This window comes from Pituophis catenifer, unplaced genomic scaffold, assembly GCF_029215685.1.
Source record: "Pituophis catenifer annectens isolate HBS135680 unplaced genomic scaffold, rPitCat1.0.hap2 SCAF_6, whole genome shotgun sequence".
In the NCBI taxonomy this organism is placed as follows: Eukaryota; Metazoa; Chordata; class Lepidosauria; order Squamata; family Colubridae; genus Pituophis; species Pituophis catenifer.
In genome coordinates this window covers 6,300,847-6,317,846 of record NW_027256886.1, presented here as the reverse complement: position 1 = coordinate 6,317,846, position 17,000 = coordinate 6,300,847, and the positions used below count along the sequence as shown (strand labels likewise).

Sequence of the window (17,000 nt, the reverse complement as noted above, 5' to 3'; positions counted from 1 at the left end):
AGGCAACCAAGAAGGGTGGGACTTGAATCACGTTGGAGCTTCTGGGCCCGAACGATGAAGCCAAAACGCACCCCGCAAACTGGGCCAAAGCTATTACGCTAATGAAGGAGCTTGAGGGAGGGTGTGGTTATTAATTTGTGCAATGTCATCATTATAATGAGTTTATTATAGAACAAGATTAGGACAACTGTGGGTTTGTATGTCTCCCCCCCCACCCCATTCTGGTGCCCTCCGATAAATTGGATTGCGACACCCGAGTCTCTGACGGTGTCTTTAGGAACGTATCAGCGCCCGTTTTAGAGTCAGTTTAGTCATTAGATATGTATCCTGCTTTGCCTCCGGCAATCCAGGGCAGTTGCAATCCTGTGAAGTAAGATGGGTCCTGAGACGGGAACTGACCCAGAGTTTCCCAGCGAGCTTCTATGGCTGAAGGTGGCCTCAAATCTTGGTTTCCCAGGTTTCAGTCCTACACCGTAACCTCTACAACACTGCTCTTACGGTGAGAGATAGTTGACTGGCTCTATTCTGGTTGATTGTATGAGATCAGAAATAGTGTACTGAGTACTGATCGCCAAATTGGGACTATTGTTGTTGTTGTTAGTTGTGGAGTCGTGTCCGACCCATCGCGACCCCATGGACAACGTTCCTCCAGGCCTTCCTGTCCTCTGCCATCCTCTGGAGTCCATTTAAGCTCACGCCGACTGCTTCAATGACTCCATCCAGCCACCTCCTTCTCTGTCGTCCCCTTCTTCTTTTGCCCTCGAATCTTTCCCAGCATTAGGCATTTCTCCAGGGAGTCCTTCCTTCTCCTTAGGTGGCCAAAGTATTGGCCAGATCAGGATCTGGCCTTCTGAAGAGCAGTCAGGGTTGATCTCCTCTAGGACTGACCGGTTTGATGGCCTTGCAGTCCAAGGGACTCGCAGGAGTCTTCTCCAGCACCAGAGTTCAAAGGCCTCAATTTTTTGGTGCTCAGCCTTTCTTATAGTCCAACTTTCACAGCCATACATTGCAACTGGGGACACCATAGCCTTGACTATACATACTTTTGTTGGCAGGGTGATGTCTCTGCTTTTTAGTAAGCTATCTAGATTTGCCATAGCTTTCCTCCCCAGGAGCAAGCATCTTTTAATTTCTTGGCTGCAGTCCCCATCTGCGGGGACTATATTCAGGGTTAATAAATCCCCAAATTGCTTATTACCCAAACTAGGTAACATCATCAGTGCTAGTAGTAGAATTGGATTTATGAATAGAGGACACGTCGGTTGGGCATTATTAGTCTTGAAGACTCCATGTTACCTCCAAGCAATCTACAACACTGCTCTCACTGTGGTGAGAGAGAGTTGACTGGCTCAGATTGATTCAGCCAACTACCATGGCTAAGAGCAGATTAGAACCACCATCTTTTCAATCCTAGTCCACCATCTTCACCGTCACACCTGTGTCTCTCAGTTCCTGCAAGAGGAACTAGCGAACTTCCATGGCTTAGGAGGAACCTGAGCTTTGCCCTTCTCACATGTAGTCCAGTAACTTTAGAATAACAAAGTTGGAAGGGACCTTGGAGGTCTTCTAGTCCAACCCCATGCTCAAGCAGGAGACTCGTATCTATACCATTCCAGACAAATCTCTGTCCAATCTCTTCTTTAAAAGCTCCAGTGGTGGAGCACCCACAACTTCTGGAGGCAAGTTGTTCCACTGATTGATTGTTCTCATTGTCAAGAAGTTTCTCCTGAGTTCTAGGGTGGTTCTCTCTTTGGTTAGTTTCCATCTATTGCTGCTTCTTCTTCTTCTTCTTCTTCTTCTTCTTCTTCTTCTTCTTCTTCTTCTTCTTCTTCTTCTTCTTCTTCTTCTTCTTCTTCTTCATCATCATCTTCATCTTCATCTTCATCTTCATCTTCTTTCAGGAGCTTTGGAGAAGAGGTTGACCCCCTCTTCTTTATGGTATCCCTTTGTGGAACACTGCTATCATGTATCATGCCACGTACCACATATTTCTCACTACACCACAGTGTATACACCGTGAAATGCTGAGTCACCCAAACGTCTGGTCGTCAAAAATAAGCATTAGCTTTCCTGAATCAGATCAAGTCCTTCAGACCAGGTTTGCATCTGTGGTGGGGATAAAACCAGATGTTGGTAAGAAAATTAACAGTCTGGACACTGTGTAGAGGGACTCAATTCCATATTGGTTTGGTGCTCAAAAAGCCAGAATATGGAACCTCTGTCCCACATATGGTTAATAAGGACTTGTCTCCATGAACGTGTGTAACATTTGAAGAAGAAGAAACCAGAGGAGACAAGTGTTCATAATTACATCATGTTGGCAGTGAATCTCAGAATTTAATTAGTGCTGTAATTTCAGACTGTAAGCAATCTAGGAAGCTATCAAGACGTGGAGAAGGAAGCAGCATTCTCTGGCAAAAGGATCTTGTCATGCGAGCAGAAGTCATACACTCAACAAGGCTTCTTGCCCAAGTCAGATCCAATCCTGACCTAGAAGCTTCTCTTTTCAAGGTCAGAAGCAAATCATGTCTGAATATACTCAAAACCCGAGAAGGCTACATATCCAGAAGAAGTTTGATCCAGTAGCTGGGTTTTTAACGGAAGAAGCAGGAAAGGAAGTGGCAATACATCAGTGGTGGGATTCAAAATTTTTTTTACTACCAGTTTTGTGGGCGTGGCTTGGTGGGCATGGCATGTCTTGGTGGGTGTGGCTTGGTGGGCTTGGCAGGGAAAGGATACTGTAAAATCCCCATTACGCTCCCATAGAGAGGGGCTCCTCCGGGTGCCATCGGTTAAACAATGTCGACTGGCGGCCCCTAGGGGGAGAGCCTTCTCTGTGGGGGCACCTATGATCTGGAACGAGCTCCCCCCGGAGATACGGAGGATCCCGGATCTGCACGCCTTCCGTCGTGCGCTTAAGACTTTTTTATTTCATCAAGCTGGCCCGGCCTAAATCTTCTCCCCTTTTTAAATGTAAATTTTAATTTGTTTTTAAATTATGGGGTATTTTAAATTTGTTCAGCCAAATTATTTAATTTGTTTTTATTCTATTTTAAATTTTTGTATTTATATGTTTTATCCTGTGGCTGTTCACCGCCCTGAGCCTTTCGGGAGTAGGGCGGTATAGAAATTTAATTAATTAATTAAAAAATAAAATAAAATAATAAAATAATAAAATAATAAAATAAAATAAAATAAAATAAAATAAAATAAAATAATAAAATAATAAAATAAAATAAAATAAAATAAAATAAAATAAAATAAAATAATAAAATAAAATAAAATAAAATAAAATAATAAAATAAAATAAAATAAAATAAAATAAAATAAAATAAAATAAAATAAAATAAAATAAAATAAAATAAAATAAATTTCTTCCTGATCAGTTGGGACTTGGGAGGCAGAGAATAGATGGGGCGGGGCCAGTCAGAGGTAGTATTTACCAATTCTCCGACCTACTCAAAATTTCGACTACCGGTTCTCCAGAACTGGTCAGAACCTGCTGAATACCACCTCTGCAATACATGTGTTGTGATGCTAGCATGCCAAGGAGAATAACAGAGTTGGAAGGGACCTTGGAGGTTGTCTAGTCCAAACCCCTGCTGAGACAGGAAGCCCTATATTATTTCAGACAAATGGTTGTCCAATCTCTTCTTAAAAACTTCCAGTTTTGGAGCATCCACGACTTCTGGTGGCAAGTTGTTCCACTGATTAATTGTTCCAACTGTCAGGAAATTTCTCCTTAGTTCTGGGTTGCTTCTCTCCTTGATTAGTTTCCATCCATTGCTTCTTCAATTACAACACAACTGATTTAGATGACATCACGATGCCTATGATGTCATTATGGCTTTTAACTGCTGCCTATGTCTGTATCCTCTTGGGACACCAGTCTATAAAGATAGGAGTTTCCAGTTTTTATGACAGTACCCTCCTTTGACATTCCTGGCGATGCTCTGATCAACCTGATTGAAGTGGATTTGCAATAATCTTGTAATGAGCCTATAGATCTGGACTAAGACAATACTATGATGGTGTGTTCCTTTGATTAACTGACGCCAGAGATAACCAAAAATGTTTGATTGTGAACTGCCTCCCCCCCCCCGCTATATCCCATTTAGAGTTTGAAGTCCCTTACTTGTGAGACTGCTGGTTTGAGCCAAAGAAGCTGTTTTGAGTGTGCTGGAAATGTTTTAATCTTGAAATGAAACAACTTTGTTTTTGCACTGGAAACTGGGTTAGAGTTTGGGATGTTTCAGGTTCGAAAGATTTTGCCCTCTTCGTGGTGACGCCATGAGCCTAAAATTATCATACAAGACAGAACACTGTCATAAATCATAGAATAATAGAATTGGAAGGGACCTTGGAGGTCTTCTAATCCAACCCCCTGCTTGAGCAGTAGGCCCTATACCAGTGATGGCTAACCTTTTTGCCGTCGGGTGCCCAAAGTAGGGAGAATGCGAGGGTCGCGCGCTTGTGTGCCCACACCCAAAATTCAATGCGCCCTGCCCCCCGCATGCAACCCCCTCGTGTTCCCCCACTTTTAGCCTGTTTTTCGCCCTCCCCAGGCTCCAGAGGCTTTTTTGGAGCCTGGGGAGGGCAAAAACAGCCTTCCCCACACCCCCAGAGGCCTTCCGGAGGTCAGAAACAGCCAGTTTCCCAACTTCCGGTGGGCCCAGAAGGCCCGAAAATCAGGTGGCTGCTGCGCGCTGGAGCTGAGCTAGGACAATGCTCGCGTGCCCACAGATATGGCTCCACAGGTTCGCCATCACGGCCCTATACCATTTCAGACAAATTAGAACAATTAATCAGTGGAACAACTTGCCTCCAGAAGTTCTAAATGCTCCAACACTGGAAATTTTTAAGAAGAGATTGAATAACCATTTGCCTGAAGTGATGTAGGGTTTCCTGCCTGAGCAGAGGGTTGGTCTAAGAAGACCTCCAAGGTCCCTTCCAACTAGGGGTGAAATGCTGCCGGTTCGGACCGGATCGCCTGATCCGGTAGCGATGATAGCGGGTGGTTCGGAGAACCGGTAGCAAAAATCCCTGCGTCCCCCACCCCACCCCTCCATGCCCAGCTGAGCCGCGCAATCATCAGAGGCTGTTTTTTAAAACTTTTAAAAGCATTTTTTCTACAACCTCTTCGGCCGAAGAGGTTGTAGGGGAAAAAAATGCCTTTAAAAGCCTCTGGTGATCCCAGCTAACTTGCCTGATCGTCAGAGGCTTCTAAAAGCATTTTTTTTCTGCAACCTCTTAAGGTTGTAGAAAAAATGCTTTTAAAAGTAAAAAAAAAAAAATTGGCCACGCCTACCCAGTCACATTACCCCCACCCCCACCAAGCCACGCCCACAGAACCGGTAATAACAAATTTTAGATTTCACCCCTGCTTCCAATTCTGTTATTCTAAGTATTTCTAAATAGTTGTCCAATCTCTTTGTGAGGGAGCACCCACAACTTCCTGAGGCAAGTCGTTCCATTGGTTGATTGCTCTCACTGTTAGGAAATTTCTCCTTAGTTTTAGGTTGCTTTTCTTCTTGGTTATTTTCCATCCATCGTTTCTCATCATCAAGGAAAATCAAGAAATTTGATGGTTGCACCTTCCCCAACCTACTTGGGTCCTACTATGCTGGCTGGGAATCCAGTAAAGTTGGGAGGGAGAATTCAGAAATGCTTTTGTGTTGGATAAGAGGGCAAGGAGAACATTTTTTCATCCTAATTTTGATACAACCCAAAGAATTTTCTGTCTTGTTCCCCGGCCTATCTCACTGGTCTGCTTTGACTGTTGGTCAACTGATAATCTGGCTTCAATCCCTGAGCTGGACTGGTGGGGAGGTGGCTTTAAGCCCCTCCTATCAGCGGTAGGTTTCACATTATGTCAACCCATGTGTGCATGCTCGCTTCGTGCACCTGCCTTCCGTGCATGAGCTTTGCTCACGCACATGCCTTCCGGACATGCGCCTGGTCTCAAAAACATGTCTAAATAGGATGGCATAGAGCTGGGGCGCGTGGGCAGGCCCACCCGCGATTTCCGCTACCGTCCGAACCAGCTGAATACCATCTCTGCCTCCTACTAATTACTACTTAGACATTCCCTACCTGGGTAAGGGATTTGTGTTTTTCTCCCAAGATGCATTTCTAGAAAATCTACATGGATCTGCAGTTAAATCACCGTGAGTTTTGAAAGCTGAAACTTAACTTTTAGGAACTTTATGGAGTTGGAAGATATACGTGAGCAAAAAAAAACAACAACAGGAAAAGTTTCTCAACTTCAGAGAATCTAAAAGCGTGCTAGAAAGGGGGACAGTCCCATTCAAAATCAATATTTATGCAACTTTTTCTCATCGGGAATCTTTCTTTTATGGCTCTCCCATTCCTATCTTCCTATAAAGCGCATAATTGTTTAGGGAGGGACAGAAGGCAGGATATGCAGTATTTCTTACTAAAAATCAACGTTGCTTGCAGATTTACAGAAAGATCTCCAGTGTTGTAGCTTTAATGGTGCTCGTCTCAACCATAATTTTTGTGGGTGCGTAGACTGCATAGACTGGTAGATTCAGCAACTTGCATCTGTGATTAGCCAACTGAGATATGAAGGTGTGTCTTTGACTCCTTGAAAAGAATTCACGTCTAGATGTTTTCCAATAACTAATTTCATATTTTACCCAAAGTGGGAATCTATGGCTAATAGATCTATTCAATAATGCACTCAACTAGAACATTAAACAGACTTTCTATTATGGCATTATTATGTCCTGGCTTATTACAAAGCTAATGTTAGTCGTAGTTTGCTGGCTTGCATAACATTGGAAATCATAGTGAATATGGTGACTCTGGTGACAGGGCCTTCAAACCCTGATTGACCTCAGAAGCTTACTCCAGGAAATCCCAGGTTAACAGAAAGTGAAGCTGAGAAGTTGAAAAAAAAGATCCCAGCAGAAGATACTGTGATGTCAACCTTGTCTGTCTGTCTTTCTGATTGATAGATGAGTTCTCGGGTTGTTATTCACATAAGGAAGGAGCAAAACAGCTTCAGTTTCAGTTTCGGTTTCAGCCAACAGGCTCTTTTGCATTTTTTGGTTTTGCTAGGATATCCTAGCAAAAGAGAAGGATATCCCAACACAATCTGAATGCTATTTATCTTGAGTGGTTGGTTATTGGAAGCCTGTACAGGTTTAGAGAATTAGACATTATATCAACCACTCCGCCTCTCATTTCAGGCTCATTGTGTTGCTGTGAGCAGAGTGTCACTCTCAGTGGTGGGATTCAATTTTTTTTACTACCGATTCTGTGGATGTGGCTTGGTGGGCGTGGCAGGGGAAGGATGCTGTAAAATCTCCATTCTCTCCCCAATGCAGGGGAAGGTTTCTGCAAAATCCCCATTTCCTCCCTATCAGCTGGGACTCAGGAGGCAGAGAATAGATGGGGGCAGGGCCGGTCAGAGATGGTTTTTACCGGTTCTCCGAACTACTCAAAATTTCCATTACTGGTTCTCCAGAACTGGTCAGAACCTGCTGAAACCCACCTCTGGTCACTCTGCATTCAAAGTTTTGGTGGGTGAACTATCCACTCTGAAGGTGAAATTATTCTAGCAGATGTCTGACAGTGTCTTTAAACCCTTTCTTATTCCCTTCCTATCCCTTTCTTCTTTTTTTTTCTCTCTTCCCTTCCCTTCCTCCTCTCACCTTTTCCTTCCTCTCTCCTTTCGTTTCCATTCATTTTCAATTCCTCTTTCTGTTTTCTTCTCTCTCTCTCTCTCTCTCTCTCTCTCTCTCTCTCTCTCTCTCTATATATATATATATATATATATATATATATATATATATATATATATATGTTTTCTCAGGTTTTCGCGGGTGTTTGTATGTAGGTCTTTGGTTATTCGGGTCTTCTCCCACGTAAAATTGGAAGTGTCTTGGCGACGTTTCGAATGAGACTTCGTCGAAACGTCGCCAAGACACTTCCAATTTTACGTGGGAGAAGACCCGAATAACCAAAGACCTACATATATATATATATATATATATATATATATATATCGTCTATCATTTCTCTATCTACAGTATCTACCATCATCATTTATCTATGGCAGGGGTGTCAAACTCGTGTCGTCACGGCGTCATCACATGATGTTTCATGACTTTTTTTCCCCCGTCACTAAACCACGCTCACATTGGAGAAGAAAATTGTGTTCCTTCAGGCAGTGGTGGGGAACAATGAGGTCATCCTCTCTGAAATGTCCTCCCCCACAAGAGAAGGAGGATTAGAACCCATGTCACATTCAGTTGAAAGGGCCACACCAGATCCTTTTATTCCATAAGTCTAGGAATAATTGATCTGGAATGATGAAAGTCTGTCTGCTCAACAGGAACAGTGTTTCTCAACCCCTAGATATGTGGACTTCAACTCCCAGAATCCCTTAGCCAGCAGGGAATTCTGGGAGTTGAAGTCCACAGCATCTTCAAGCTGCCAAGCTGGAACTGGAGGTGTAGGTTTAAGGAAAGGTATTCTGACATATCTGATGGCATTCTGGGCCTTCTTCCTATTGGCAGAGTTCACAAGTTTTACTTATTTATTTACTTACTTACTTACTTATTTATTCATGTTTTCTTTGCTTTATTTATATAACATTCAATTTCCATCAAACAGTGTGTGATCTGGGTACAGTTATTTTTAAACAATCGTAATCCACCTATTTGTTGTAGTATTCATCACCATAATGTTAACAATATAATAATATAATAACGATAACATCATCTTTTTTTAACAACTTTCACATTAACATTTCCTCTTTTTTTAACCTCCTCCTTTCTAACTTCTGTTTCCGTTGTCTAGCCATTGATAGAATATATCCCATATTAAAAACAATATTCTGTTCCTTCTTTATCCTTAATAGCAAGCGTTAATCTATCCATTTCAGCACGTTCTAATGTTTTCTTAACCACATTCCCCTCAGATAAATACATTTATTTATTTATGAACTCCCTCAGAGATAAATAGAAATAAACCGTCCATCTCCCTCAGAGATAAATTAAAGGACAATTTGATTGAAGTGGCCTCTTGTGTTAACTTCTTTCTGTTCGTTACGTAAGCCAACTTTCCCAATTTCTTGCCTGCGTGGACTTCAGTTCCCACATCTCCTAGCTAACTTGGCCATGGCCGACAATTCTGGGAGCTGAAGTTTGCACCTCTGGTGGGGCCCAAAGGCTGCTGAAGTTGGCCTAGAACAGGGGTCTGCAACCTTAAACACTCAAAGAGCCATTTGGACCCATTTCCCACAGAAAAGAAAACACCGGGAGTCACAAAACCCTTCCCGTGCCTGACTATTTCTTGAGCGGCCACAAAACTAGCATATATAGTTGAATTAAACGTTCTGTTTTCTTCTGAATTGGATTTATCCATGGCTGGCCTACCAGGGGTTGAAAAGTTCAATAAATTGCGTGCCGGTGGGTGTCGAACATTGGTGGTTGTGACGCATATTTTGAGTGACAGGGAGCTGCAGCAGAGGAGTGAAAGAGCCTCATGCGGCTCCAGAGCCGCAGATTGCTGACCCCTGGCCTAGAATTAATCAAAGGTCTGGCCTGCAGTGATCTTTCCACTTTGGTCCTCCTTAGTTGTTGGTTGTGAAATTCAAGATGGGAGAATTGGTTCATTGCGCCCAGGGCTACTGCCCTTCATCTCTTGCACGCCATTCCCTAAGCTCAATTTTTGTGTCTCTGTGTGTTTTCCTTCCAGCTTGCGGTCCTGGGACATTCAAGTCGAAACAGGGGGAAGGTCTTTGCGCTCCGTGTCCTCCCAACAGCCGGACAAGCTCTGGAGCTGCCATACTTTGTACGTGCCGGAATAATTATTTCAGAGCGGATACCGATCTCCCCGACAGTGCCTGCACCAGTAAGCCTCGTTCCAAGGTTTTCTTTCGGTTTTTAATAAGTGTTTACTCGCGCAGTCTCAGGTATCCAGGAGGAATTAGCATATCTCTGGAAATCAACAAAACAAGCCCGCAAGAGGAATTAAATTAAGAACACTGCTAAATGCAAGCGAGATGGAATGTTTCTCAGCTGGCCACATCTGTCCAGGCAGATAGCCAGCCTGGGAGAGGATTGATTATTTTCCAGAAAGGCTATTTCACACGCTAGCTGTGTTTGCTTGGCAAGCTAAATGGAGATAAAAGCCATGAGATTGCATTTGCACAACATGTTAAGCTTGGATAAAGTAAACCTGGTTGGTTTGGGTCATGGCTGTGCTAATCTATCCTATTTGTTTATGATTCCCTAACCAAGTTAATGCTGGGTAGAATCCATCCTGTATTTGCCACTAAGGTGCAAATTCACCAAGAAGCCAAAGGCTTTGGCATCCATTCCAATGATTGTCAGCCCTTCAACGTAGACTTGCCTAAGAAACCAATGCCATACAGGGTAGTCCTCAACCTACCACAATTGAGCCCAAAATTTCTGTTGCTAAGCAAGACCGTCATTCAGTGAATTTTGCCCCATTTTACAAGCTTTCTTGCCACAGTTGTTAAGTGAGTCACATGGTTGTTAAGTGAATCTGGCTTCCCCATTGAGTTTGTTTTGTCAGGTCGCAAAAGGGGATCACCCGACCTCAGGACCCTGCAGCCGTCATAAAACATGAGTCAGTTGTCAAACATCTGGATTATGATCACGTGACCATGGGGATGTTGCAATGGTCGTAAGTATGAAAAACGGCCAAAGGCACTTTTGTCAGTGCTGTTGTAACTTCAAACGGTCACTAAACGGTCACTAAAGTCGAGGACTGCCTGTTACCAACTTAATTGCAGTTGTGTCATACAAACTGGAGACTAGATACTACCAATTCTTGAAAATCTTGGTTGATTGGCTGAGAATATGCCACAGACTCTAGATCAGAAGTGATTGTAAAGGGTTGTGTCCTTAGAGCTCCAGATGAGTAGATCCTTTGAGATTGCCGATCGTCTAAGCCAAACAAAAAGAATTTGCACCACTGCCCTAAATTACACAACTGAAATACTTGAAATGTCTCTCATCTATTCTGGCTCTCAAAACCAGTTCTTCTAAGATTAGGGGTTGCCTCATTCCTGTAAAAAAATAATGAGATAAATCCAAATCTATGCCAAAGGAGTTAAAGGGGTTTTTAGCACATTGGCTGAAATATAGCAAACAAAATATAATAATTAATAAATAGAACTAGAATTTGGGCTGATCTGAATTACCAGCAATTCTTGCCTCAAGTTGTTAAGTGAATCACCACAGTTCTTAAGTTAATAACTCCGTTGTTAAGAGAATCTGGCTTCTCCCTTGACTTTGCTAGTCAGAAAGCATCCAAATTTTGATCAAGCTGTAATGGTCGTAAATTTGAAAAGTGGTCATCAGTCACTTTTTTTCAGTGCTGATGTAACTTCGAACAGTCACTAAATGAATGGTTCTAAGTTGAGGACTACCTATAGCATCCATTCAAGATGGGGAAATTAGAAAGTAATCAGTTAGACATAATTTGAATGGATGACTTTATCTGGCCTGGGAAATTAAATAGTCAAGTCTATTAATGTGTGACTATCGAGTATATCAGTCTAGACTGGAAAATATTTTTTTAAAAAAAGAAATCCTAAAAGGAGGGAATAACCAGTACAGAAACGTGTCTGTAAATCCAACAGGTTGAGTTCAGTTCAAAAGAGACTTCAACTTTCATTTTCGAAAGCAAGGCAGATATTCCCGTAAAGGTTTGTCAGGTGCCAAGATTTTCAGTTTATTATTATTTTTTTTGCAAAGCAGCTTCAGGAACTTGCTTGGAGAGGAGAACGGCATATAAATCATCTCACAAATGCTAGCCAAAAAAAATGCATCTTTACGGCCAGTTCTTCCATGATTCAAATCAAAGTACACAATAAATTTGGAAAGACCTTAAGTTTGGAAGACAAACGGGATGATGCATTTGTAAATTTGCTGCTTCTCCCTTTTTTTTTTACAGAGGTCATGCGGATTATTAAAATCAATATAATCTAACCTAGTTACTTTTTTTTTTTTAATCGTCTCCTGCACCGTTTGGAAAAGTTTCCCTGGAAAATATTAGCACAATGTTCTCCACGAGCAGAAATGAAGACTTGGCTTCCAAATGGATGGGGTTTTTTTATTACTGAAACAGTCAACTTTTGGTCCTTATTCCTTCCAGATCACGTGGCCCATTGTTTCTTTCTATCCAGCAATATAAGCTACATTTTTTATTTATTCAGAATTACAGGGAACAAGTGTCTTAGAAGAGAACTCTATCCTAACCGAATGACTGTTGAATGTTTTCTTAATCCAAATTGCATGTAATGAAGCGCTTCTTATTTCCATCCGTGTCCTCAGTCTGTGAATAGCGTGAAAATTGTGAAAGGCTATTTTTGCACACCCCAAGAACAAAAGCAAGATGCTTCAATTTTTTTTTAAAAAGCTCCCTATCAAGTTTCACCCTTCGCCTTCCCCGCCCTGTCCCAGTGAAATCTGGTGGCGACTTAGCAAATTTCTAGAAATGTCAGTATTCGGTTTAAAAATGCAACAACCCCACCTCCTAGCAAAAAGGAAAAGAAAAGGCTAGCGATTTTATTCCTGCCGTTTTGGTTTCGGTGGCCAAAATGATAACTTTCACAATCAAGAGTTACCTGCCCATCGCTGGGCACAGGTAATTATATGCCTTTCTAGGTAAACAATGTTACACAAAGAACAAAAAAGAAGGAAGAAATAGCAAGTCAAGCAAGAGAGGAGATTTTTAAAAAGTAGAAGGAAATAAAGTTAAATCTAAATTAATACCAGCCCCATTTATTTGTGTGCAGCAGCAGCCAAAAAAACGAGTACATTTGTATAAACAGAGGCATAGAATCAAAATCACGTGAAGTACTAGGACCGCTTTAGAAAGCCTTAGTAAGGGCACACCTGGAATACTGCATCCAGTTTTGGTCACCACATTACAAAAACGAGGTTGAAACTTTGGTGGTGGTGGGGAAATGCGAAGAAGAGCAACTAAGATGATTAAAGGCCTGGAGACAGAAACACGAAGAACGGTTGCAGGATTTGGGTTGGGCTAGTCTAGAGAAAAGAAGGACTAGGATGGACTTGATAGCAGTATTCCAGTATTTGAAGGGTTGCCACAAAGAAGAGGGGGTCAAATTATTCTCCAAAGCACCAGAAAGCAAGAAAAGAGCAACTAAGACGATTAAAGGCTTGGAGACTAAAACATATGAAGAACGGATGCAGGAATTGGGTATTACCAGGCTAGAGAAAAGAAGGACCAGGGATGACATGATAGCAGTCTTCCAGTATCTGAGGGGTTCCCGCAAAGAAGAAGGGATCAACTTATTTTCCAAAGCACCAGAGGGCAGGACAAGAAACAATGGATGGAAACTAACAAAAAGAGAGAAACAACCTGGAATTAAGGAGAAACTTCCTAAGAGTGAAGACAATTAACCAGTGGAACAGAAGTTGCCTTCAGAAGTTGTGGGTGCTTCATAACACTGGAGGTTTTTAAGAAGAAAACTGGACAGTCGCTTGTCTGAACGGGTATAAGGTTTCCTCCTTGAGCAGGGCTTTGGACAAGAAAACCTCCAAGGTCCATTCCTGCTCTATTCTGATTGATTAATTGATTGATTGATTGATTGATTGAAGAATTATTATTATTATTATTATTATTATTATTATTATTATTATTATTATTGCTTTAATTTATATGCCGCCCTTCTCCGGAGACTCAGGGCAGCTTACAATGCGTTAAGCAATAGCCTTCATACTTTTGTATATTTATACAAAGTCAGTTTATTGCCCCCACAAACTGGGTCCTCATTTCACCTACCTTTGAAAGGATGGAAGGCTGAGTCAACCTTGAGCCTGGTGAGATTTGAACTTGCAGTAATTGCAAGCAGCAGATGTTAATCTGTTAATAACAGTGCTTTAGTCCACTGTACTACAGGCTCGTTTCTCGTAAAGATACAACATTTCTGTTGTATCTTTATGTGTCTGTCGTTGTAAATCATTGTTGCTTCCATCACATCCATAGTCCAGATTTATCCCAAGCCCACTCACGCTATTCTAATCAAACTAATATCTCTAACCTAACATCTGCCTTGCAAAGCCAGCATTTTGCTGCTGAGTCCCAACACCAACTCAGAAATACGTGTGAAATGCTCACACACAAACACACACACACAGAGATTTGGAGGGGGAAAGCATTTTGAGATGCCTTGAGGTCCTTTGATGTTTTTGTTTTTGTTTTTGTCTTGCAGGCGTGCCAACAGCCCCACGCAACGTCATTTCCAACGTGAACGAGACGTCGTTAGTGCTGGAGTGGAGCGAACCGCGAGACGCGGGAGGGCGGGATGACTTGCTCTACAACATCATCTGCAAGAAGTGTAGCGTGGAGCGCCGGCTGTGCATGCGTTGCGATGACAACGTGGAGTTCGTCCCCCGCCAACTCGGCCTGACCGAGAGGCACATCTACATCAGCAACCTGATGGCCCACACGCAGTACACCTTTGAAATCCAAGCGGTGAACGGCGTCTCCAGCAAAAGTCTCCAAAACCCACAGTTTGCTTCGGTCAACATCACGACCAATCAGGCAGGTGAGTAACTTCTGCAAAGGATACTATCATTCCTTCTCTCCAGGGGTGAAATCCAGCAGGTTCTGGAGAACCGGTAGCGGAAATTTGAGTAGTTCGGAGAACCAGCAAATACCACCTCTGGCTGGTCCCAGAATGGGGTGGGAATGGAGATTTTGCAATATCCTTCCCCTGGAGTGGGGTAGGAATGGAGATTTTGCAGTATCCATCCCCTGCCACGCCCACTAAGCCACACCATGCCAACTAAGCCACGCCCACAGAACTGGTAATAAAAAAATTTGGATTTCATCACTGCTTCTCTCCCTGGAACCTTCTCCGTTGCACCAGCGAGGATCCTTCTGGATTAAGTTAGGAATCTTATTCCTGCCAAAAAATGTCCTGGGAGATAGCATTAGAACTCTGACCTAACAAAAGGATTTTTGTTGCAAAGAAATCAAATGGGTTGTTAATTTTGTTTGAAGTGTTTACAAGTGAGGTAATGCGAGTGATATTGCAAACAATCATTTTTTTCCCCAATGTCTAAACACTTAGCATAGCAGTCCAGCTCCAAAGTTGATTTAAAAAAAAAAAATGAATTTGGATATCTAGACCTGTACTGAAATGAGCAAGTAGATAACAGCTGGAAGGGGAAGGATATAACACAGACCAAACCTGTTACATACCCTGTTTCCCTGAAAATAAGACATCCCCTGATAATAAGCCCAATCAGGCTTTTGAGTGCTTGCGCTAAAAGAACCCACCCACCCCCCCGAAAATAAGCCCTCCCTGAAAATATTTAAACGCATGTGCAGCCAGTCCCTGCCATTTCCTCTGGTTAGGGTTAGGGAGATAGAGCTGGAAATTTATTTATTTATTTATTGGTTCGATTTATATGCCGCCCTTCTCCGGAGACTCAGGGCGGCTTACAATGCGTTAAGCAATAGCCTTCATACTTTTGTATATACCTGCTTAGTAGGGCTTTTGGCCCCCCCAAGCGGTGTTCTTTTTTTATAAAAAGTCAGCTTATTGCCCCCACAATCCGGGGGGTTTTAGAAGAATAAGAGTTTTAGAAGAATAAGAAGAGTTTTAATTCTGTGGGGTCCTTGGTTGTTTTCTTGAAGACATTTCATTACCCGGCTAAATAACATCATCAGTGCTGGAAGGGTGTAGGGTTTGCTCTTTGTTTATATATTAGTGACTTGCCTTGTTGGTGTTGGTGGGGAGTGCTCTTGGTAGTTCCTTGATTAGGATGTTGTTTACTATTAGCTTGTTTGTTTGAGTTGATAGTCCCTTGATTCGCTAATAAAGCAAACTATTAATATCTAAACAGAGATCAAACCCCACTCCTTTCTAGCACTGATTATGTTGTCCAGTTGGGTAATGAGACATCTGCAAGAAAACCCACCAAGCTCAGAGAGCACCAAGGACCCCACAGGTCAACCCTGAGCTACAAATACTCTCTTCTATCAGTAGCCTTATTTCTGTAGGACAGAACAGGACTTCCTGCAGAGTGACTCTCCTAGCAAACGCGGAACTAACCGTTCACTGGTTCGGTTCTGCAACCCAACAAGACAGACACAGACTTCAGAGGATAATTAGAACTGCAGAAAAAACAATGGCTACCAAACTGCTTTCCATGGAGGACCTGTACACTGCACGAGTCAAAAAGAGAAAATATTTATAGACCCCTCACATCCTGAACATTTATTTTATTTTATTTTATTAAATTTCTATACCGCCCTTCTCCCGAAGGACTCAGGACGGTGAACAGCCAGAAGATAAAACACAGGAAATACAAAAATCTAAAATAAATTAAAACAGATTAAATAATTTAGGCTGAATTTTAAAATACCCCATAAACATAAACTGTTTCAACTCCTACCCTCAAAACGACGCTATAGAGCACTGCACACCAAAACAACTAGACACAAGGACAGTTTTTCCCCCGAATGCCATCACTCTGCTAAACAAATAATTCCCTCAACATTGTCAAACTATTCACTAAGTCTGCATTACTATTAATCTTCTCATCATTCCTATCACTCATCTCCTCCCACTTATGGCTGTATGACTGTAACCTTGTTGCTGGTATCCTTAAGATTTATATTGACTGTTTCCCTATGACTATCATTAAGTGTTGTACTTTATGATTCTTGACGAATGTATCTTTTCTGTTTATGTACACTGAGAGCCTATGCACCAAGACAAATTCCTTGTGTGTCCAATCACACTTGGCCAATAAAGAATTCTATTCTATTCTATTCTATTCTATTCTATTCTATTCTATTCTATTCTATTCTATTCTATTCTATTCTCTCAACAAATTGTTTCACATTGCTCTTTTGTGCACAGTGAATACCATTTGAAAATGGTATAGCCATTAAGCTGTATTAAGGTGGTAGGGTGTCTACTTAACAGCCTTTTGACCTTCACAATTATAATT

At 42.0% G+C, this 17,000-nt stretch overlaps 1 protein-coding gene across 1 annotated transcript in view; it reads left to right on the top strand.

Moving 5' to 3' along the window:
- Positions 1-17,000, top strand: part of EPHB3 (EPH receptor B3) — a 146,335-nt gene that overhangs the window by 103,311 nt on the left and 26,024 nt on the right. The window contains exons 4-5 of the mRNA XM_070946165.1: positions 9,730-9,885; positions 14,246-14,581. Coding sequence (XP_070802266.1) covers positions 9,730-9,885; positions 14,246-14,581 — 492 coding nt within the window. The remainder of the gene's footprint in view (positions 1-9,729; positions 9,886-14,245; positions 14,582-17,000) is intronic.